The 25,511-nt window shown below is 40.5% G+C and overlaps 1 protein-coding gene across 4 annotated transcripts; it reads right to left on the bottom strand.

Annotated features, from left to right (window-relative positions):
• Positions 1 to 25,511, bottom strand: LOC122664647 (polyadenylate-binding protein-interacting protein 12-like). 4 transcript variants are annotated; one of them, XM_043860561.1, is made up of 12 exons: positions 25,311 to 25,510; positions 24,523 to 25,242; positions 24,215 to 24,325; positions 24,045 to 24,089; positions 23,848 to 23,920; positions 23,652 to 23,764; positions 23,421 to 23,480; positions 23,267 to 23,314; positions 23,089 to 23,157; positions 473 to 534; positions 232 to 338; positions 1 to 139 (listed from the first exon to the last, which is right to left on the bottom strand). In XM_043860561.1, exons 2-11 carry the CDS (start codon positions 25,141 to 25,143, stop codon positions 281 to 283), a joined length of 1,260 nt encoding a protein of 419 aa, XP_043716496.1. In that variant the 5' UTR covers positions 25,144 to 25,242; positions 25,311 to 25,510; the 3' UTR covers positions 1 to 139; positions 232 to 280. The 4 variants fall into 4 exon arrangements, with proteins under 4 accessions (XP_043716496.1, XP_043716497.1, XP_043716493.1 ...); XM_043860562.1 differs by having other exon boundaries at positions 1 to 338; positions 24,215 to 24,322; positions 25,311 to 25,511; XM_043860558.1 differs by having other exon boundaries at positions 1 to 338.

Below are 25,511 nucleotides of genomic sequence, written 5' to 3'. Positions count from 1 at the left end.
ACACCTTGTCTTAAAAGTGTTCAGTCGTTTTGGTTAGAAACATCAGGAGAGTACTCGTTTTAGGGACATTCCCTACAGTTAACCTTCATCTGCAGATAACTCTTTCAAAGCCTCGAAGTTCCACCCAATCGTATATGCTAAAAAAGAACAATCCAGAGCCCCTATAAATTAAAAAAGACCCCAGGCAACGACGCAAGGAACTAAACTATAAATTAAATAGCCCGTCCAGAGGAGTATTGGTGTATCTAGCAATGATATTCATCTGGAGTCCTGTGAGGATTCAATGCATGGGTGGGCGGGGAGCACGTGGTCGAACTGGTGTCTTTGATGGACTTACCCTGCATCCAAATTATTTAATCAACTTAAGAACACCCCCCACCCCACCCCTCCAAAAAAGACCCACCTGACTATCAAAAGTTGACACCACCAGGTGTTTATAACTACCAGGATGTCGAAAATCCATGAAACATACCTTATTGGCAAGGATCCCAACACCACACCACTACAGTTAAGTGCAGCAATTGCGCTTTCTGCCTGTGAGAAGGAAATGAAAACAGTGACTAATCTAAAGATTAATCTCAAGCCAAGAGGAAGAAAAACAGAAGGTTTCTGCAAGAGGTGGGGGGAGAGAACAAAACATTAGGATACCATTAATTCATGCACATAGGGGGAAATGGAACAAACATAAGGGCATACTAAGTGCATGAGGCTCCCGTCACTGCAGGGTTTGCAGATGAAGTGAACCAAACATAACACAAACAAACCACACAAGTGGGAGGAAAACCATGGGACATTCTACATGGGCAAGCCTAAGGTAGGCTCACCAGTATTTCTGCCATCTAGCACATGTTTCTTGAAACTGGCCATGAACATGGGTTAACATCGACAACAACAAACATGACATCTCAGAATCAATTAGGTTGCCTTGTGGCAGATATAGGAGACAGTGTAGGAAGAGTTTCCTCTGCTGCCTGAAAGGAGGATTGACAAATGCCAAATATTTAAGGATTATTTCCTTAGAAGTCATATATACAAATATGATTGATGCTCCTACACGAAGTTTGATTATTAATCATTTGCCAAATAGTGCATGATAAGTGAAATAAAGAAGTTAGGACCGAGTTTCCCTCCACCGATCCCATTCACCGAGAGATGGGAGACGGCAGGAATGGGTATCAGGAGGGTATTTTGGAACATACTAAAACCCTAGGACTTCTAAGGAAATAATCCTTAAAGACCATGGAACATACTATACCATGGGACATTCTACATACTAAAACCCTAGGAGGGGTTTGTGAACCCTAGGATGGTGGGTGAACCGTCCTCTATGGGTGGAGGAAAACTTTGTCCAAGAAGTTATATCAAATAAGCTCAGTGACCTTCAACCTATTTGTTGGCTTGCTATCAATAGATATATGACACATATTTAATGCATTCTTCATACTAATCGTATCACAATATCTTACCAAAAAAAGTTTCACAAGATATCAACAATACTCACCACGACAAAAATGATATGGTTCAGAGTTCTAGAACTGAATCTTGAAACAAATCAAGGCTGATACTACACTTTCAGACCAGGATCTGATATGACAAAACCTGAATATCGATATGACCAGACCAGAGGTCATTTGGGAGATTTCCAATATCTAACAAAATACAAATCAAAATGCTCTAGATTTCAGGTCAGGTCTGCTATGAAGGATAGCCAAAATAACTTAACAAAATACAAACCTAAGTTGCTGAAAGTTCGAGCGAATCCAAGAACTTGAAATATATCAACAGTAGAGGAAGATCAGATCTAAGATTCGAGTTTAGAATTACTCTAATAGATCACAGAAGTTTAGTTTGCAGTCCAGAACAAAATCCACCAAGTATAGATGAAGAATAAATATGGCTATATGACGAAGAAATAAGAAGAATATTAGTGAAAGATATCACCTGCTTACAGTAGGATCACAACTAGTAGATGAAGTAGAAGAGAAGCTACAGGTCAGAACTGGAAGTCACAAGTCCACACAACACATGCTCACAGCAAATAAACTTAAAATTTCATTCCAAAGAATCCAAAAAATTTGTTGAGGGGTACAACCCTATTTATTATAAAGACCAAATAGACTGTCTTTAGGACCGTAAACAAATTAAATAACTGTCCCTTCAAGTTACCTAAACAAAAACTAAAAGTCAACAAATACTTCCCATTGAAGACTCCTAAGAACATTTAAACTCACTTTCTCACCACTCAACCAAACTCAACTACTATAGGAACATAAAAGACAACTGCTATTCCCATATAGAACCACAGGCCCCACTATACAGTCTTATATTAAGGCCAAATACTACAAATAACTCGTAAACAAGTAACCCAAGGCCAATAGAACCCACTCATGGCCCAAAGGAAGACCCGATCAGGCAAGTCTTGACTAAATCACAAAAGTAAGCTCATGTATAGCAATTCCAAGTTTATTAAAAAGAATGTTACTATCATGAAACTCTTGTAACGACAGACCCAAAATCTAAGACCTAAATCAAACCATCAAACACATGGTAACACCACATATATGAAGAGTTCATGGATCACAGGCTAAAAACTGGAGTATGAACAAAATTTTTCGATTAAAAAAAATCAGAAGCATTACCTAATGTCTGAGCTAAAATAACAAAGACCCAATTTGGTCCTTCCAAAGTCAAACTTATAATGTGAGATGCAAGGAAACATTCCAGGCAAACGATATAGTACACCAACAAACATTCAGGAAGAGGAGAGAAAGATGCCAAGTCCTATTTTCCATCAATTTTCTTCTTCTTTTTTTTTGGGTAAAATTTTCCTTCAATTTTCTAAGCCTTATTTCAGGGATAATCAGAAGTGACTTTGTTGCTTGGTTTTGGTGTCATTTTGAAGGCCATTTGGTTACCTCTGCAGTCAAACCAAGATATAACAAACAACATGTTCGAGAAAGTTCTGGAACAGTACAAAGAGTTTGACTTTCTAAGTCCTACTAAAGAGTCCAAATTCCCATACCTTCACATATTTTCAGGCTTTATCGAAGAGACAAAATTAAGTTCTCTAGTACCAAGCATCTGTAGTTGTTTCCAATTGATGTAATCAAATTAGGAGCTTAAATTGTCAACAGGTTTAGGAATTTTTTCCATTGCATACTAGTTTTTGGTTCTTCCGATCACATAACAAGATTTTCTTGGAGATATACAAATATTAAAAATACCAACATATAGAACATGGGGATCAAAGGAAACATCCCTAGTAAGATACAAAGTTTCCATCCAAAACATGCAGGAAGAAAAAAGAAACATGAAGAAATGCCAAAAAATTGCGATACAAATCCTATTTTCCATCATTTACAAGAGTCATCAGAAATTGTTTATTTTGTCTTGGCTTTGGTGTCACTTAGGTGGCTGTTCAATTACTTCGCCCATCAAACCGAGGTATCACAAACAAGATGTTTGAGAGAGTTCTGGGCCCCAGTACTAATAGAATTTTACTTTTAGTTTAATTTCATGGAGTCCAAGTTTAGTTTCTTCTTTAACCAACATATTTTCAAGTTTTATTGAAGAGGCCAAAATTATGTCCCTTCTATTACCAAGCACCTTTAGTTGTTTATAACTGAAGTTTAAGTCAGAAGTTTATATAGTCCACAAGAAAAGGCATTTTGCCTTTTGCAAACAAGATTTTTTTGCCTAACTAGGATGCTCCTTGTTGTGCCTCAACCCCCAGGGTGGTGGGGCACATCATCGTAAGCATTCTGAGTTCAGCAGATTCCGTTGGCCAATCCCCAACTCCAAAATGGAATCTTTTTCTGTATTGGAATCCAATTGATACCCAATTAATTGCATTAGACTCCCCTTGACCCAAATAGGTGGTTTTAACCTTCAGAATCCCAGATTCTCGACAAATTTCATAGACCAATCTGGGCCCTCAAAATGAAATCTTTTTTTGTAGGAGTCTGATCGATGCACAGTCAGCCATATTGGACCCCACTTGTCAAGGCTACAAAACACTGGTTAGAACTATGTTATGACCTGATCCCTAGAGGGTATGTAGGCATCAAGATATTTGAGCCTGGTCCATCTTTTCACACACAATTTTTTGTCTCCTGAACCACGTTATGAGCTGATCCCTAGTAAGGGTACATAGGCAGCTTGGCAATATATTATGTTAAAGTTTGGTCTCACCCATGTATATAATTTTTCCCCCGTATATCATTGTATATATTCACATGCTTGCTTTACTGCTTTCCAACCTAGACATGATGTAGATTCACAAGTCCATATGTACACCTACAAGAACAAGCACCAAAACCAGCCCAGCAAGGTTGTGGATTCGACTGCTGTGAGAGGCGGCCTGGTCTGATTATGTGGCAAGTTTTTGTTGGATCGACGGAGCATCACCTAAGGCAGCCCGAACTACTTCCACCAAAAAAAAAAAGTTGTTGTTGTTCATATGAACAGTACCCAAACTACTGTTCACGTGAACGTGTTATGGGTCCATAAGCCTTGAATGGAGAAAGAAGTACAAGCACATAATTGAGATTCTGTGGGCCCCATTGAAGATAGCAAGACAAACAGATTTTATTGCTACCTAATAGTTTCTAATTTATTTAGTTTCTATTTTAGCGTCCTTCATTTTGTTTTAGAAGGCTGACATATAAAGCCTTAGTAGTTTCTAATTCTAGTTAGTTTCTATTTTCAATAAGTTACCATAGTCACTAGTTGCTAGGTTTAGTAGTTTCTATTTCCTACTTTCTATTTTCAGTTAGTTCCTATTTTAGGAAGTTTCTATTTTCTACCTTTATTTTGTAAGCTTGCCTAAGCTATTAATAGGCCCCCTATTGTAAGGAAGGATCAGATTTGGAGAAAAGAATTATCAAGCCTTGTTGACATCGGTTATGGGAGAGATTCCATGTTTCAACAGCTGGGAGAGCCATTCCCCAACCCCCCTTCTCTTCTATATCCCTTTCTTCTTCTTATCCTTTTTATGTTCGAATTCATACGTAAGTATGTAACAGAAAAGTAGAAATAAAAATAAAAAAAAGAGTTGCAGTTTTTAATTTGTTCTTTTCATTGTATCGATCCAAGCTGCAATCGATCTCCCGCTGGTTTCCCTGGTTCGAGGTCGACTTTTGCATTAAGATACCTAGATTAGGGTTAGATTTTATATATATTATGCATGTTAGAATACAGATTAGGAATGATCTAAATAGAAAGAGACCAGCCTTCAGCGGGGCCGGGCGGGGCGGGGCGGGGCGGGGCGGGGCTGGCGGGGCTGGGTACAAAATACCTTCCCTGAACGTAACTTGACACCTACCTAGAGATCTTGGAAGACTTGTGCCTTATCCATTTGAGTCAAATATCTCCTCCGAAGACATATTCCACTCTCTCTGGAGGTCGGAACCCCTAAGGTGTGAAATTCACCTACAAAAGTACGCTTAGGCAACAAGGCGTCATGCATAGGGCACAGCACCCTAGGCATGCATTACTGACTATATAATATAGACATATGACAATGATAAATATATAGAATTAAGTTTATATGCAACATAGAAGCCATATCAATGCAATATGATATAAATACCCTAGACAAGGCTGAATATAAGAAAATCAACATATAATAAACAAAGCATAGGATATAATATAAGCATATTAATCAAAAAACAAAGCAATAACATAAATCAATGTAAACTTGTAAGTGTCAGCAAGGTGTATTGTCGCCTTAGACCCAAGAAAGAGCCTGGATGCCTAGGCAACACCTTGAACTATGGTCCTGTTCTTACAGCACTTTGACTCAGCAAGCAAGCTGGTCCAAAAGCATGGCCATGACTAGTCTAACAAGTCCAACAAATACAGGTTTCCAAGTACTTGATTAAGGGCCTGCCAAATCATCTGCATCTTAAAATAGTAAGCCAGAGTTATCTACCTCACTAGTCCCTAACATGGACAATATCATCAACAATCAACTTGGCCTCTCTTCCATTGGTAGAGCAGTCTATATATGATCTGACACAAAATGTAGGAAGGAAGTATCCTCTTGAAAATATTTATTTAGGCACAATGAAGTGATGTGTGGTTGTGTACGTCGGCATCTCTTAGTGATATCCTCTCAATTCTCCTCGGGTGGCAAGAACTCACCTGTGGTGAAAATAGACTGATATTTCTCTAGCAAAACTGGATTAAGGCGCTGAAGCTTGTCCTCAGGGATCCAAGTGCAATTGGTACCAAGTCTGCCTCTCCACTTGACAAGGAACTTGCAATATACCCATGCAAAAGTGGACTCGATTTGCTCATCTATAATGTCTTCTACCTCTTCTCTTCTTCATGGCATAGCTGGTAATGGTGCTAAAGCAGGGATAAAAGACAAAACAAAAATCGAATGTTAGTTGGGTTTGGCCCATAATTAGGAGCCGATCCATGAGAGAATGATGTGGCAGGTGTGGGTGTGGTCTGGGTAGTTGATGAATGTGCTGAAGCTTATCCTCAGGGATCCAAGTGCAATTGGTACCAAGTCTGCCTCTCCACTTGACAAGGAACTTGTAATATGCCCCTGCACGATAGACCTATAATGTCTTCTACCTCTTCTCTTCTTCATGGCATAGCTGGTAGTGGTGGTAAAAGAGGAATAAAAGATTAAAAAGTTCGAATGTTAGGATCCGATCATGAGAGAATGATGTAGCAGGTGTGGGTGTGATCTGGGTAGTTGATGAAGACTCAGAAGGGTTTGCGATGGTGGCAAATCCTTTATAAGTCAAGATCTTCAACATTAAAAAAGGGGCTGATGGCAATATCCGCGAGCAATTCCAAATAGTAGGCATTGGTGCTGAGTTTCTTTAGAATCGTGTAGGGACCAGCACTTCTTCATGCAGTTTCATCAATGTACCCTTCGGAAACCACTCAGGCCGGATTCTCACCATCACCAAGTCTCCCCTATTAAATTCCTGATACCTATGATGAACATCTGCACTGGACTTGTAAAATTCTATCACTTGTGGCAATTTTTTCCTTACTTTTGCATGTAGTTCCTGGATACGACGGGCAAACGACTCTGCATGTTCGGATGGTCTAGCTTATGATGGCAAGCAAATGAGGTCTATAAATTTCCTAAGTTGATAATCTAAGACTATCTCAAATGGACTGCAATCAATAAACCTATTAATTGAACTATTAAAAGCAAACTCTACCATAGCTAAGATCGAATCCCAACTTAAGACATGATTTCTTGTTTTTTACTTTATAGTTCTCAACTTTCCTGCAAATCTGAGAACCGATCAAAGTATTTACTATTGCTGGACCTGAAATTTATGATCCTCTTGTGGACTGGTTATCACTTGAGGCTGGTCTACATTATTTGGTATCAAAGCCATGGAGAGACGGCAGATAGAGTCAACAGTTGCTCAATTCTACTTCCCATTGAAGGATGATCTTGCAAGTCTGATTCGAGTCATTCAACATCACTACCAAACTCGTGTACGAGTTTTTTTTTTCAAGTAGGGGAGAATTGATGCAAATAAGCCACCTAAAGAGCTTATTTTATTGGAAATAAGCATTGGGTTGGGTTATGTATGTGTTGGCCTTTGATCCCATGGGTTTTCTTTGTAATGGGTTTTTTAATGGGCTTAAAATATGGGTAGAAAGTAGGAAAACGGGATTTACTTAATTAGTTTAGTACGAGTCCTGTTTTGAGTTAGTTTCTTCATTATTTTAGTTTCCTAGTCAGTGTATGTTAACTTATTAATTAAGGATTGGGTTAGGCCTTTCCTTTTCAATGTTTGAGTCTGTTTTTCAGTCTTCTATATAAGTTTGCAAGGGGATACAGCCTTGTACACGAATTTCATTAATGAGATTGAGGAAAAAAAACATAGCTTTATGCTTTGCTCTGTGAGAGAATATGGTGAGATGCCATTGGTGAGAGACCGTGGGTGAGAGACCCGAGTCTGAGAGAGACTACCCTATCTTCTTTTTCCCTTCTTTGATTTCTTGTTTTTCACTTTATTGTTCTGAAATTTCCTGCAAATTTGAGAACCGATCAAAGTATTTACTGTTGTTTGGACCTGAAGTTTACGACCCTCTTGTGGGCTGCTTATCACTTGTGGCTTGTCTACATTTCAGAGGCTATCGTGCAGACAAGCTATGACTGTAGGGGGCAAGCACTTCCTCTTTAGCTCCTCCATCTTTGCAAAATGGTAGGTGTCGTACCACATGCTCATAGTCACCACTCTCTAGCTTGTCCAATCAGTTTGGATCGAGCAAGCTTCAACTTCCTCAGCTCTGTCCTGGAGCTGACTTCAAATATCACAAAATTTGAAACACAACCTCCAAATGTGTGGAGTAGGGATCATGCATATACTGGCTCACCACACTGACAGCAAACGCAATGTCTGGTCGAGTGTGGGATAGATAGATCAGTTCACCATTCTGACTAGAGAGATCAACATTGGCCTCAAGAGGAGTGTCCAAAGGCTTACAACCGAGCATCCCAATCTCAAATAACAAATCCATTATATATTTTCGTTGAGAAAGGAAAATACCTTAGATAAATTGGTAGAGTAGGCAACCTCAATACCAAGAAAGTAGCACAACTTGCCAAGGTCCTTGATCCCAAACTCCTAGCCTAGGTAAGTCTTTAGGCAGCGAGATTTCCTCAATATCATTGTCAATAACAACAATGTCATAGACATAAACAATAAGGACAGCAAGCTTGGAACCGGAGGGTGTGATCAGCATTACTTGAGTATATCCCACAAGCACCATAGCTCTATGGAATCTCCCGAACCGAGCACAAGGAGACTGCTTAAGCCCATATAGAGCATGCTTGAGCTTGCAAACCTTCCCTTGAGTCTTCTGATCAAAGAAACCTAGAGGAACTTCCATGTAAACTTCTTCCTTAAGTTCTCCATGAAGAAATGAATTCTTCACATCAAGTTGCTGCAATTCCCATCCAAGATTAACTGCACAATAGAGTATCACACAGATAGTGTTCATCTTTGCAATTGGGGCAAACAACTCCTAATAATCAAGACCATAGGTCTGGGCGACGCCTCGAGCAACCAGTCTAGCCTTGTAGCAATCCACAGTACCATCCATATTCTGCTTGATAGTGAAAATCCATTTACAACTCTCAATCTTCTTGGGAGGAGGAAGACGCACCATTTCCTAGGTCTCATTTTTTGTCAAGGCTTTCATCTCCTCAATAATGGCCGCCTTCCACCATGGATCTTTAAGAGCCTCCAGCCAGATCTTAGGAAGGGAAACAGAAGACAAAGACACAAAAGCCCAATATGTTGGGGAGAGAGACTCATACAAAACCACCTGAGAATTAGGGTATTGGGTACAAGTCCTCGTCCCCATACGGACAGCAGTAGGTAAGTCAAGAGAAGGATCTGAAACAATAGGAGACTCAAGAGAGAGATTACCAGACAAAGGCAGATCTAATGCAAGAGGTGGCGGTTGACTGGGTAGAGTCAGTGCAGCTGTGGTGATATCTATTTACTGCTCAAGGGGCCAAGGAACAAAGGTTTTTATCGGAGGACCAGAAGGCTGAGTCTCGCCCTGAACTAAAGGCACATCTTCAAATAGTGTAGATTTCCCTCCAGGAAGAGGTATTAGAGAAAAATAAGGGGCTGAATCATGAAATACAAAATCCATAGTGACAAACACACAGCGAGTTGGAGGCTGATAGCACTTATATCCCTTCTGAGTTGGAGAGTAACCAATTAAGTCCTCTTGGATCTGATTTGCCAGGGTGTTGATGATTCCTTGTAAAGCGAATACACCCAAAAACCTTTCGTGGTATGAGAAAGGTAGAACCCTGGAGAGCCTTAAGAGGAGTACGAAAGTTAAGCACCCGAGTTGGTATACAGTTGATAAGGTAGGCGGCAATCAAAACAGCTTCACTCCAAAAATGGGGAGGGGCATCCGTCTCAAAGAGAAGGGAACGAGCCACTTCAAGTAAATGGTGATTCTTGCGTTCTACAACCCCATTCTGAGTCGGTGTATCCACACAACATGTTTGATTAAGAATCCCCTGAAAGGCAAAAAAAAGCTTGAAACGACCCATCCATATATTCTTTGTCATTGTCACTACGGAGAATCTAGATACTTGCATTAAACTAAGTGTGAACCATGCTATGAAAGAGTTGAAAACAACGGAGAACCTCATTGTTGTGATGCATCAAATAAATCCACGTTACCCGAGAGTAACAATCTATAAACGTAACAAACCAACAGTAACCAGAAAAAGAAGTGCAACGGGCAGGGCCCCATACATCCAAATGAACTAAAACAAAGGGAGAAGTACTTCTACTATTAATACTTGAATACATAGAACGGGTTTGTTTGGCTAACATGCAAGCATCACCAAAAAAAAATTCCTTAGGGTTATAACGTTTAAGCAAATGGGGAAAGGTTTTGACTAAAGTCCCAATAGGAGGGTGACCCAAACGCCTACGCTAAAGAAACAGCTTAGATAAAGAGGTAGAATCGGTCTAATGAGCTTGACAAGCATAAGAGATTTCTTCGTCAAGCAAATAGAGAGCACCAGAAACTCTACCACAGCCACTTGTTTCCTTTATGTAGTCCTATATAGGCAAGGCCTAATAGGAGCCAGGTAAAATCAGAATTCTGGAACTGTTTGCTAATTAGGAAAATTTGGGGTTTAGGGTAAAACTAGGGTTAGGGTTAAGGTTTTGCGCTAGGGTTTTATTTGGTAATGATGTGCAGGTTTTTAGGAGTCCATTGGTGTAGGTTTGGATTGATTTGGATGAAGTTGAAAATCTAGGGTTTCAGGTTAGAGGCCTTGTGAAAATGGAGTGTTTTCAGGATCTAGGGTTTAGGGATGGATTTTGGGAAAGGGGTTTATAGGGTATTAAAATGCAGGTTTAGGAGGCTTTAATGGCAAAAGAAAATTAGGGTTTGGAAGGGTTTTAAAATTCTGTAATTGGGCAGAATCGAGTTGCAGGTTTTCTAGGTTCAATGGAGTGGAGGAATGGAGGGGTTATAGTGGGGATTATGGACTGGGTTTAAGGTCGAGTGTAGGGAGAGGTGTGAGGGATATAGGCTAGAAGTTTGGTTTGGAATTGATGGACAGATCTAAAGTTATGAGGGAGTCCTAGTTGAGGTAGGAGTGCAGGTTTAATGGAGAATTAGGGTTTGATGGAAGGAGGGGACTGTGGATTAGGTTAGAGGAAGAAGGGAATAACTAAATTAACAAACAACTCACCGGATCTGCAGATCAGCAGTAACAGCAAGTTGAGGAAGCTTGATTGAAGAAGAAGAAGGACCTCCCGATCTACAAGATGCAAGGAGTCGATTGGAGATCCACCAATCCCTTCACCTTGATATTACTCACAAGGCAACCTTGATATTACTCACAAGGCACACTCACGATGGTGCAAAGGCAGCAAGCATAAAGCTGAGTTTTTATTAATTAAAATTCGTATTCAATACTTGGCCCCCTTAGAACCTTATATAAAAGACTCAAAATTAGACTTAGACACTAAAAAGGAATGGCCTAACCCAATCCTTAACCTATTAGCTAACTTAAACTAACTAGGAAACTGAAATAGACTCAAAATAGAGTCCTAATGACTTAAAAACAACTTAAACTACTTAAAATAAAAGAAGATTCTCTACTAGCCAATAGGATATAAGAACCTCTTAGCCATAGGATCACTTCACTTAAATTAGACCAATTGAACCAATTGGATGCGACCAATTTAACCCAGTTCAATTAAAAACACAAAATAAAAACAAAGTATGAAAGTAAACTAAACTAAGCTAAGGCTCCTACTAAAACCCTAGGTTTAGGGTGGCTTCTTCAATTCGAAGAGGCTAGGAATTGCATCAACTCTCCCCGACTTAGAAACATTCATCTCCGATGAATGAGTGAAATCCATGCAACACTCTGGCAACTTGGGGCTGAGCTTGTTGACATCATGAATGGGAGTCCAAGTACTATGCTTGTGTGAAGAAACTCGTCCACAAACCTTGTAATGAGGAGAAAGCAACATGTGGGCAGCAGCTTCAACACTTCCCTGGCAGAAATCTGTTGAGGTTAGAACAGTGGGAATATGGTCTTCAAGTCGTGGGGCCTTCTCTTCGAAGAACCAAGGGGGCATCACAAAGTCAATGTGCTCAACCTCCATAGGGTCTTCAATATTAATAACCTTCTCATTCAGCCCCACCTCTTCAAGAACAGCAACTTGCTTGTCATTGTCTCCCTGTGAAATGTTCCCAATTACCTTGTCACAATCAACCACATCATCCATGAGAACTGGAGCAATCGTATGGACACCTCGAGCACCACCATCTATATCTTCAAGGTAACATTCTAAGTCTTCATCACTATCAGGGGGTAGTGCATATATACCTTGCTCATCGTGCCCTTCAGGGGTTTCCTCTGCCTTGGCAGCCACATTAACAGGTCTATGCTTTTGTAGGCATTCGTTGGCATAGTGCCCAAGCTCATTGCAGTGGAAACACTTATGAGGTGCATTTATGTCCATGGGAGCTTTACCTTTATGATCAGCACGTGGAGGGGCTGTAGAGCGGGATGAACTACCAACAGAGTAGCCTGATCGAGTAGGACTAGCAGCAGAGTTTCCAACTCGATTGTGACCATTGGTAGTAGACTTGAATGCTGAAAAAGTTTTGATAGTACCCTCAGTGGAGGAATCAAATCTTCTATTTCCAGCCAATAATTCTTCAGCCTTCAATGCCTTCTCGAAACAGTCCTTGATGTCCAGAACATCAACAACTCCAATAGCCCTAACAATATCAGATCTCAATCCCAGCCGAAATCGAGATAACATCTGAGTAGCACTCTCTCTGGTATCAGTACGAGAAGAAAGAGAATCAAACTGCTGCATATACTCGGATACAGTCATAGTCCCTTGCCTAAGGGAATTGAGTTGATCTTGCATTTGAGCTCTGTAATGTCTAGGCAATTATTTCTCCTTCAAGTCATACTTCATGTCCTCCCATTTAGTAGGTGCATCACCTAAGCGTTCCATGTCTCTCTCTGTCTTTCGCCACCATTCTCGAGCAGGGCCAATCAGTTTGGTACGTGCCAATCTCATATTTCAATCTTCAGGCAAGTCATACCAGTCAAAATAATCATCCAGGGCAGCAAGCCAGTCATAGAATACCTGTGGATCACCATGCCCATTATATTCCTTCAGCTCTAGTTTGACCTTCTGTGTATCGTACCTCCTATTAGTAGCTTCATCTCCAGTGAAAGTAGGATCTCATGTATTTCTCAAAGTTAGGTCTTCGAGGTGCTTCTGTAGTTCTGTCCCTATCTTCTCTGTAGTCACCTCTGTCAGGTCTACGTCGGTCCCTGTAATCTCTGTCATGTCTAGAATGATCTCTGTGGCCCCTGTGACGTCTGGGATGATTTCTATGATATTCATCCCTTCCCAGAGTTCCATGTACTTCATAATGAACTTGGAATCTGTCCTCCTCTACATATAGAGGGTTGCTTACAAGAGGCACAGCTTGCCTTTGTTCTACAATCTGTAACCGATCACTGATCTTATGGAGCATGTCCATGATTGCAGCCATGGGATCAGGTGGGGGTGGTAGTGTTGGATCAACAACAGGGTTGCCATGTTCGTCCATGGCTCTGATACTAATTTAATGTAGTCCTATATAGGCAAGGCCTAATAGGAGCCAGGTAAAATCAGAATTCTAGAACTGTTTGCTAATTAGGCAAATTTGGGGTTGTTTAGGGTAAAACTAGAGTTAAGGTTAGGGTTTTGAGCTAGGGTTTTATTTGGTAATGATGTGCAGGTTTTTAGGAGTCCATTAGTGTAGGTTTGGATTGATTTGGATGAAGTTGAAAATCTAGGGTTTCAGGTTAGAGGCCTTGTGAAAATGGAGTGTTTTCTGGATCTAGGGTTTAGGGATGGATTTTGGGAAAGGGGTTTATAGAGTATTAAAATGCAGGTTTAGGAGGCTTTAATGGCATAAGAATATTAGGGTTTGGAAGGGTTTTAAAATTCTGCAGTTGGGCATAATCGAGTTGCAAGTTTTCTAGGTTCAATGGAGTGGAGGAATGGAGGGGTTATAGGGGGGATTATGGACTGGGTTTAAGGTCGAGTGTAGGGAGAGGTGTGGGGGATATAGGCTAGAAGTTTGGTTTGGAATTGATGGACAGATCTAAAGTTATGAGGGAGTCCTAGTTGAGGTAGGAGTGCAGGTTTAATGGAGAATTAGGGTTTGATGGAAGGAGGGGGGTGTGGATTAGGTTAGAGGAAGAAGGGAATAACTAAATTAACAAACAACTCACCGGATCTGCAGATCTATAGTAGCAGCAAGTTGAGGAAGTTTGATTGAAGAAGAAGAAGGACCTCCCGATCTACAAAATGCAAGGAGTCGATTGGAGATCCACCAATCGCTTCACCTTGATATTACTCACAAGGCACACTCACGATGGAGCAAAGGCAGCAAGCATAAAGCTGAGTTTTTATTAATTAAAATTCTTATTCAATACTTGGCCCCCTTAGAACCTTATATAAAAGACTCAAAATTAGACTTAGACACTAAAAAGGATGGGCCTAACCCAATCCTTAACCTATTAGCTAACTTAAACTGACTAGGAAACTGAAATAGACTCAAAATAGAGTCCTAATGACTTAAAAACAACTTAAACTACTTAAAATAAAAGAAGATTCTCTACTAGCCAATAGGATATAAGAACCTCTTAGCCAATAGGATCACTTCACTTAAATTAAACGAATTGAATCAATTGGATGTGACCAATTTAACCCGGTTCAATTAAAAACACAAAATAAAAACTAAGTATGGAAGTAAACTAAACTAAGCTAAGGCTCCTACTAAAACCCTAGGTTTAGGGTGGCTTCTTCAATTCGAGGAGGCTAGGATTTGCATCTTTCCTTCATCACCAGATCCTGAAAAACACAATAAGAAGGAAAAAAAGACACTTTGCAATTCAGATCTGAAGTGAGACGACTAATGGGAAGAAGATTAGTGGAAAAATCTGTAACATGCAAAACAGAACCCAAGGAGAAAGTAGGAGAAGAAACGACAGAACCCTTTTCCAGAAACAAAGGAGAGAGAACCATCAGCAATGTGAACCTCGTCTTTACCAGAAGTCCAGAACAAGGAAAGTATTGGAAAAAAAAAAAGGGTGGGGGGAGCTAGAAGTCCCTGTCATGTGGTTAATGGCACCAGAGTCAATTATTGAGGGACGAGAGACCACCGATGCACAACGATCACTAAAGAAAATACCTGACCAGAGTGGAAACAGATGCGGAAGCAGTAGATGGTAAAGGCTCCAATCTGGTCATCAAGCGGCGGAGCATAGTTAGCTCGTCTTGAGAGAGGGCGGAACTGGCAAGAGATTCAGACTCAACAGTCTCAATGCGATGAGCAGCCGGTTTACCACAGTCGTGCCCTTTGGTGGAAGACGTAGTACGGCCATGAAGCTTCCAACAAAAGTCCTTGGTGTGTCGTTCCTTACCATAGTAATCGCACTTGATAGTCTCCCGTACAAATGGAGAACAATCACTGGAACAAGAGGAACCACCACGTGACTTTGTAGTAGGCCCAGAGAAGAGAACTGATCGTTCCTGAGAAGAAGGTTGCATCATAGCAGTTCAGCGACTGTCCTCTAACTGAATCAGGGAGTAAGACTGCTCCAGAGTGAAAAAACATCTTGGCTGTCACCTGAGCACGAATCTGATCATACTCCATTTTGAGACCAGCCAGGAAATCATAAACTCGATACTTGTCTTCCCGTTTCTTGAAGTTTGTAGCATCGGTGGTGCAGATAGCCTGAAAGGTATCATAAAAGTCTAACTCCTGCCACAGGCTGCATAGCTCAAAGTAATATTGCGACAAAGTTAACTCCTCTTGCTTAGTCTCATGAAGTTTCTTGTGTAACTCATAGACCTATGCATCATTCCTAACTTAGGAATACGTTTCCTGAGCAACTTTCCAAATCTTGGCGGCAGTGTCTAAGAGAAGATATCCTCGTGCAATCTAGGGTTGCATACTGTTGATGAGGAAAGACCTCACCAAGGAGTTATCAGAATTCCATTGCTTCTGTGAAGCACCAGCAGCAGTAGGCTTCTCTATTTCGCCAATAATATAGCCAACATACCCACGTGAATCGAACAGTATCGCGACCACATCAAATTATTGCTCCCATCCAAACAAACGAAGCTAACAAAGAACGTAGGAAAGCCTTCATGAGTTCCACGACTCAGCCCTTCAGTTCCAGATGTAGCAGTAGATTGGTAAGACATCGCTACCATGAAAGGATCGCACACGAGTAATCAAGAGGTCACCAACACATAAAATTAAGCACCATGAACCACAATCAACATAGAGATCAAAGCCAAAAGGCTACAGCACCAAAGTTGATACTAGAGAGAGTCCCTGAGAACAAAAAAAAAAAAAGAAGAGGCAGAAAAACCTGAACAATAGAAGGGAAAAAATAGGCACAAAAGGAGAAAAGGGGATCTCTAGATCATGGGAAAAGATCTAAGAGACCCAAAAAAAGAGGGGCAAAAGCCCCTGGTGGTTTAAGAAGCACCACCAAAGGAGACAGTGGTGGTGGTGTGAGAGAGAGAGGGGGGGGCTCAGTTTCCAAGGAAGATGGGAGAGAAGGTGCGGTGGCGGTAAAAGCAAGAAATAGAGAGAGAGGGGAGCGATTAGGGTTATGATCCCAAGGGATCACAGCTCTGATACCATGATGGATTGGGGAATAATGACTTGTGTCTATGAGACACCAGCCAGCTTTATTTATAATAAAATGTTGCAAGGTACAAGTACAGTAATGCCCCTAGGGCAACACTAATAAACCCTAATAGACAATTCTACCCTTGTACCCATATTACAACAAAGATAACTCAACCCCGGGTCCCAAAACCCTATTTTTGGGTCACTATAGACCCACCCAAATCAATAACATCCAATTATAAGGAGTGGTGGCAATTCTGTAAATACTGGGAACAGCTTAGGATCCCTTTAGAAGAAATAAAGAGCTTAAGGTCAAACGGGTAAATAAGTTTAAAAGGTGAGGGCAAACCTGGAATCAATGAGGATGACTGTAGAACAAAAATAAGTATAAGGGGTTTTCAGTAATTTTATGAAATAAGACCATATGTGTAATTTGATAACAATGTCTTCTTCTACCTCTCAACGGGAGGTAGAGAGGCGACCAGAGCATGATTCGAGTGAAGTAGCTCACTTGCATGGCCTCTGATTGGCCTGAAATTTTAGAGAAAAGATCAATGGCCCACAGCCTCTCCATGAAGCAATGCTAAAGCTGCACAAATTATGGCCCTCCCCAGACCCCACAGTGGCGGGAGCCTCCACCACTGGGTACGCCCTTGGTCCACAATCCTTCAGATTCCACACAATAATCTCTCAATTCAGCAACGTGAGAGCACATACGAAAATCTGAAACTGGACTTGGCGGACTGGGGAGGACCTGAATTGAAATCAACTCTGTAACTCACTAATCCAGCAGGTTTTAAGAGTCAGTTTCTACAGAACAGGTCACCCTAAAGTAAGAACCATTCCTAAGAACCTGAATTCAAAAGAAAAAACCAGGTCGATATCGAGTTCCTCTTGCTGGTCCAACAGTAACATATGAACAGGGTATCGCCAGTAAATATAAAAGGAAAAGAAACAAGAAGAAAAAGAACAGAAGAATAATAGGAGGTGAAAGAAAAAGGAATATCAGTGGGAGAAACCAGGAAATCGTAACTACTAGCCGAGAACTGACTAGAGGGAGAGAAAGAGAGGAAAGAGGAAGAAGGAAGCACTCAACCAACCTGGTCGCACACAACTTCACAAAAAGGAGGTAAACCCAACTAAACCTTTCATTCTATATTCAAATCTAAATACATCAATGAATAAAATTGCATATAAATAGACTCTCCTAAAACCGTGATTGACTCCTACAAGGAAACTGGAAAAACTCTAACACGGTAATGTAGTCCTATATAGGCAAGGCCTAATAGGAGCCAGGTAAGATCAGAATTCGGTAACTGTTTACAGATGTGGGCTGTTTAGGGTAAAACTAGGATTAGGGTTGGATATTGGGAAAGGGGTTTATAAGGTATTAATGGGCAGGTCTAGAGGGCTATTATGGTATAAAAAGGTTAGGGTTTGGATGAGTTTTGAAATTCTGCAATTTTGGGCAGAATTGAATTTTAGGTCAAAATTAGGGTTAAGTTAGGTTTAGGTTAGGGTTGCCTTATATGGTAATGATAGGCAGGTGTAGGGAAGTCTAATGGTATAGGTTTTATGATGTTTGAGTAAATGGAAGTAGGTTAGATGAGTTGGAGAGCAAGATAAGGTTATTGGAGACAATTCCTAATGGAGGTAGGAGTAGGTGATTCTAAAGTTTAGGGTGGTGGGGGGTTTGATGAAACTTGGATCGAGTGTCAATAATGATGCAAGGGATGTATGCTGAAAGTTTGGTTTGAAACTAATGGACAGATTTGAAGTTATGGAGGAATCCTAGTTAGGGTAGGAGTGAGAAGAAGAAGGTTTAAACAAAGTTCAGATTCAAACTTCCTAGATTTGAAGAGATCTTCAATGGCAGCAACTTTGAAGATGAACAATGGGGTCTCCCGATCTATAAGATACAAGGAGATAAGTAGCAGCCCTCCCGATCTTCACGATGCAAGGAGTCGATTGGAGATCCACCAATCCCTTCACCTTGATATTACTCACAAGGCAACCTTGATACTACTCACAAGGCACACTCACGATGGAGCAAAGGCAGCAACAAAGGCAGCAAGCATAAAGCTGAGTTTTTATTAATCAAAATTCGTATTCAATGCTGGCCTCCCTTACAAACTTATATAGAAAACTCAAAAATAGACTTAGACACTAAAAAGGAAAGGCTTAATCATATCCCTAACCTATTAGTTAGCTTAAATTGACAAGGAAACTGAAATAGACTCAAAATAGAGTCCTACTCCAGCCCAACTAAACAACTAAAAGAAAAACTAATAAAATCACTTAAATTGAACCATTGGTTGAACCGGTTCAATTTAAAACACCAAAGAAAAAGCTAAGTATGGGCGCTAATCCCGTATGCAATCTATTTACCCATATTTTAGGCCCATAAAAGTGCCCTATTACATTAGAAACCCATGGGATCAAAGGTCCAACATGTATGTAACCCAACCCTAGACTTAACCCCAATGAAACAAGCCCTATTTGGTGATGAATCTGCATCAACTCTCCCCAGCTTGAAAAAATTCGTCCTCAAATTTTGTAGTGATGAGGGGGAATCAACATGTGATCAACAACTTTGACCATCCCCAAACAGAATTCCAGTGAAGCAGGAACATTGGGGATAAAATCTTCGAGGCGTGAAGCCTTCTCTTCGAAGAACCATGGTAGCAGAACAAACTCTATGTGCTCGACCTCTTTAAGAACAACATCTTGGATGTCGATGATTTCTTGTGGAGTGTTCTCAATCACCACTTCATCTTCCATGTCCTCAGCCTTGTCTACTTTGCTCTCTTCAGTGTAGACCTCTTCAGTAGTTTCTTCTACCATTGTGTTTTGGACCTCCACATCAATTTGATGGCTGAGCTTCTCAACCTTGATCTCAACTACTGGTGCAGCTTGGTCTACTTGAATTTCTTTAGCTATAGGTTCTGGAATCTCTTCACCACAAACAGCCTTAGTAGAATCTTTTGTTGGTGCATCCGCCATTGGTGAAACTTCAAACACAGTCGATGCCACTTGCGTTTGAGTTGACATGTTCGACAGTCCCTGTGATTGTACAGTCGATGTGGTCACCTTTGGTTGTAACCCTTTTAGAGTTAACAAATGGTATAGACGGTGTCGATCAGGTAGGACGCACGAGTTGTTTTCAGGTTCAATCCAACCTTGTCGCTCGTCCAACCAATTACAACCTACTGCAATAACGCTCCTTGGAGATGGTACCGGCTTACACCAAGCACCGTCAGAGTATGAGGAACACTCAAATTCAACAAAGACTTGACCTGTAGGCATGATGCAAATCTCTCCTGACTGGGACAACATATCCACCATGGATTATGAAATAATGTTGTTACGTCGCCTCTCATCAACAATTAATATAGCTATGCTCCCATTCGGTAGATGAACTCGGGTCTTAAAAACGAATGGAGGTGGGTCTTTCGAGGCTTGGTTGGAGCTTCCCTCCGCTATAGCTCTGATACCAATTAATGTAGTCCTAGGTAGGAGCCAGGTAAGATCAGAATTCTGTAACTGTTTACAGATGTGGGCTGTTTAGGGTAAAACTAGGATTAGGGTTGGATATTGGGAAAGGGGTTTATAGGGTATTAATGGGCAGGTCTAGAGGGCTATTATGGTATAAAAAGGTTAGGGTTTGGATGAGTTTTGAAATTCTGCAATTTCGGGCAGAATTGAATTTTAGGTCAAAATTAGGGTTAAGTTAGGTTTAGGTTAGGGTTGCCTTATATGGTAATGATAGGCAGGTGTAGGGAAGTCTAATGGTATAGGTTTTATGATGTTTGAGTAAATGGAAGTAGGTTAGATGAGTTGGACAGCAAGATAAGGTTATTGGAGACAATTCCTAATGGAGGTAGGAGTAGGGGATTCTAAAGTTTAGGGTGGTGGGGGTTTGATGAAACTTGGATCGAGTGTCAATAATGATGCAAGGGATGTATGCTGAAAGTTTGGTTTGAAACTAATGGACAGATTTGAAGTTATGGAGGAATCCTAGTTAGGGTAGGAGTGAGAAGAAGAAGGTTTAAACAAAGTTCAGATTCAAACTTACTAGATTTGAAGAGATCTTCAATGGCAGCAACTTTGAAGATGAACAATGGGGTCTCCCGATCTATAAGATACAAGGAGATAAGTAGCAGCCCTCCCGATCTTCATGATGCAAGGAGTCGATTGGAGATCCACCAATCCCTTCACCTTGATATTACTCACAAGGCACACTCACGATGGAGCAAAGGCAGCAACAAAGGCAGCAAGCATAGAGCTGAGTTTTTATTAATCAAAATTCGTATTCAATGCTGGCCTCCCTTACAAACTTATATAGAAGACTCAAAAATAGACTTAGACACTAAAAAGGAAAGGCCTAATCCTATCCCTAACCTATTAGCTAGCTTAAATTAACTAGGAAATAGACTCAAACTAGAGTCCTAATCCAGCCCAACTAAACAACCAAAAGAAAAACTAATAAAATCACTTAAATTGAACCATTGGTTGAACCGGTTCAATTTAAAACACCAAATAAAAAGCTAAGTATGGAAATAAAACTAAGTATGGGAGCTAATCCCGTATGCAACCTATTTATCCATATTTTAGGCCCATAAAAGTTCTCTATTACATTAGAAACCCATGAGATCAAAGACCCAACATGTATGTAACCCAACCCTAGACTTATTCCCAATGAAACAAGCCCTATTTGGTGATGAATCTGCATCACACGGAAACTAATATCTTATGTATCTCAATTTCCCAATATAAAATAAAATAAAAGATTACAAAATTAACCCAAAACTAATGCAAAATATCCTACTGGACCAAAACCATATTTGGACCCAGCTCTTTTCGGTCTAGGCTCCCAAACAGGATTTAGAAGATTTAGAAGCTTCCAAATTAGGAAACTTAAAAAATAGAAAGACAGAATTGGAAATCAGAATTAAGAAACTAACCAAAAGTAGAACCAAGTTCAGAAATACTAATTGAGTCAAGATTAGAAACAAAGACTGAAATAGAAAGTAGAACCAACACCAGATTTAGAAAGCAGTGCTGGCTAGAAATAGTTACTGTCAGAATAGGCAGTGAAATAGGAAACCATAATTGAAGGAAATAGCAATAACCAGCAACAAACATAACAAATAGTAACTAGAACTAGCACAGGCAGGTCAAGGGAAAAGTTTCCAATAGCTAAGATTCAAGGCAGCAGGCAGCAGGCAGCTTCAGAATTACAAGGCAAAGTGAAACAGTACTGATTGATCCCTGAAACTTCAGAACAACTAATCAAATGTTAATGATGTTCTAACTATGGACGGAACTGAAGCCAAAGTCAATAACAGAGACTGAAAGAAACAGAATATCAGTTGAGTGATGAGTAAGGAACCAGCAGAATAAGCCTCAACGAAACTGTGATTCAGCAAACAGACAATAACCAGAGAAGAATGGAACCAACCAGTCACAGGGAACAGAACACATAAACTAACCTCAACTGATGGAGGCAAAGGAAAGAAGAAGAAAATGATATGTTCAGGAGTCCAACCTGAACTGCATGGCAGGAATCCCACCAGGTCTCCACATAATCACACTGCATAAGAAGGTTTTGCCTCTCACAAAACTAAGAAAGAAAAAGTTTTACTAAACTTCAAAGTCGTGGGGAGGGCCTAAACCTCTTATTTGTAGAATAGGAAAAAAACACACATGAATTAGGAACCTCCCATGCATGGGCTAAGGAAAGTCCCATTACAACTTAACTCTTGAAAATAGAAACAAACACTATCAGTCCATTATATTAGAAAACACAAAAATAGTAAGCCCATGACCCATAGAACCCATAGGGGACTTGAAATTAAGTCTAACTTGAACCAATCTTGATCCACAGGTTCAGTTTAACCCAAAACAACATGTTCTTCTTCTTAGAAAGATAACCAATAGAAAATGCATTCTCTAATGCATTAGTATGACGAGTAGGAAGAATTGAGATATGAGCTCAACAAACAATTCCCCTCCCATATCATTCAAATATCCTCCGAAAATTTAATTCTTTTCAACCCCCACCTTACACTTTAAACATAAAAGTGGAAAACCCTACCTATGTTTTTTTCCAACAAGAAACAAGGGTTGCCCCATATCCTGCAATAAATGTTTTGTCGTGATCATGGTTCTCCCCAAGGAATCTCCAAAGCCATTTGACAAGGAGTGCAATATTCAAAAATGCTTTTAGTTAAAGATTCACTCTAAACCTTAAAAGAGTTGCAAACTACAGCCATGGATGAAAACAATTTACTGAATCTAACAACAAAGGTGAGAAATGCTCACGAAAACGCACAAGAAAGCCAATAATAATAAAAGGAAGCCAGAAGCATTTACCAGTACAAATTCAACAAAAGCAATACGGGTAGAATGATGATAGTCTCCAAGCAGTCTCAAGCGATACACCTACACCAGAGAATATGTATCTCGTCAATAATTGTGAGTAATGCGTGTAAGGGGCAACTGGGCGAAGTAGAAACTAAGCCTGATGCCCAATTCCGCAGCAGCTACAAACCTCCCCGCAAACTGTTTCGAAAAAGAGTTTCACCTCTGCCTGAGAAACCTACGCCAAATGCCGAAGAAAACAAAATTCAGATAATAGGAATTGAAGTACAAATAGGTTTACCAGTTTATGCTTTCAGTGTACTTCAGAATAGCAAGAAAGATACCTTCTTATCAATATTTGTGCAATAAATAGTTCTTGCACACATTTCACGTTCATCTTCAGACTGAAGAAAACAATTAAAATTAGTCGTCAAGATAAAAGAAAAAGACAATAGTCCTGTGCGCCTATGGCATGCAAAATAATCTATAAAAATACTAGTAGTAAAGAAAGTTGATAAAATTGCCAACATATTGCGATATGTAACATAATAATCTGAATCAACATATTTGCTCACCCTAGGCAGAAAAGTTGGGTTGACAGGTGCAATTGCAGTTTTTGACGGTAGCACCCTCACTGGGTAGTATCCAAGCATTGTCCCCGCCAGACTCAAAGCAGCCCTTGCACCTTCTGCGTAATCAGAAGGCCAAAATGCCATTGGTTCAGAGTATAATTTCACAAATTCTAAAAGAGAATCTGATTATGAAAATTACCCTCATCAGTGAACTCGATAAAAGCAAACCGAAGAACTGAATTTGGATCACCACAGACTCGGCAGTCAACAACCTTGAACTCGAGAAAGGCCAACTTATTCAGAGACACAATCCTTCGTTCACAATATTGAAAGCTTCTTTTTGGGGGTGCTGCAATACTAAAAGCATTTTACGGTAGCAAAATATACATTGATTACCTGTCCACAATTAATGAAGAGGGCTGCAAGCTGTTCCTCAGTGACCTAAGCACAACAACGAATTCAGTCCAGGTCTCAGTGGAGAGGAGTAGAAGAAAACCAAAAAGGCATAAAAGCAATACAAACCAAAATTTAATAAATAGATAATGGCAAACCCAGAAATCACATACCTGTTGATCAATGTCGGAAACATACACAGTCCTCCTTATTACATCTTCTCGCTGCGCCAAACTCGTTCGATTGTTCATTCTCCGCTTCCCTTGATTATAGTTATTTTTCTTCTGAACCAGTGGCATAGAAGAGAGAGAGGGGTGGGAGAGATAAGGTGAAGCACAACAAGCAGAAACCCAAGGACACGGCATAGGGTTGGGAATAAAGGAGACAAAGGAAACAATTGTTCGCCACCGCCACCACCAACACCCCCACCCCCCCCCCCCAAAAAAGGGCAACGAAACTAGAGAAGATGAAGTGAGCGTACCCGTCTATTAGTGTTTCCATTGGCATTGCCGTTGCCATGGATGTGCATGAAAAAGTTGTTAGTGTAAAGACTACCGCCTAGCGATCCATGGTTGGTGAGCGAGGGAGGAACAAATTCTTCAGCCATAGGGTTCAGCTTAGAGAGTAATTCCTCTAAATCCCTCATATCTCTTTTGAAACCCTCACTGGCCTCCCCGTTCCTCTGTAAATCGACACCATTCGACCGCTGATGTGTATGGCCAAATGCAGACTTTCCTGCGGCACCATGCTGAGTCGTCATAGCACTCACCAGCAGGTTCTGCACTCCATTTTTAGGTCCCTGGTCCAGATTGTGCTGAACATGAGGCTTGTGGTTGCCAACATGCGCTGGAGAAGTCGATGTCCTCTGCTGTTGATGATGATGAAACTGCTGAACTTTCATATGAAAGGTCTGATCATGCGGGCGGAAGGTCTGGTGATTTTGCTGCATGTTGGGATCCGCCATCCGAACACCTAAATGGTTTTGTTTAAGCGCTTCGACGTCGTTGAGAGGATGTAAATCTATAGTTCCAGCTTCGAAATCACGACTCGAGGTACTAACATTGATTCCCAAATCTATTCCGGCATTCTCAACCACAGCCATGATCGGAACTCTACGCTCCACAATTCCTCTCAGGAAGATTCTGTGATTTTAACTTTTTTCTTATTTCTTGTGATCGATCGAATGAACAAGAAATTCATCCTAAAAAAACAGAAATGGAAAAATAAATGCAGGAATAGACTAAAATCACATGATACACGAGACAGTACCTGCTTCTCTAAATCATCTCAACTGATCGATATTGAAACCACCTCGAGATCGCTTCGGATAAAACGACATGCTAGATGAAGAAATTCTCAGCGAATCGGGGACGGGAAAGGGATGGAACAAAATGGAATAAAAAAGTAACGGACTAAGTTCTACGGATCGTCAGTTCTCTCTTCTGCGCGACTGCGCCTTTGTGGCCTTTT

Source organism: Telopea speciosissima, chromosome 6 (assembly GCF_018873765.1).
Source record: "Telopea speciosissima isolate NSW1024214 ecotype Mountain lineage chromosome 6, Tspe_v1, whole genome shotgun sequence".
Classification (NCBI taxonomy): Eukaryota; Viridiplantae; Streptophyta; class Magnoliopsida; order Proteales; family Proteaceae; genus Telopea; species Telopea speciosissima.
This window is presented reverse-complemented; position numbering and strand designations above follow the sequence as displayed.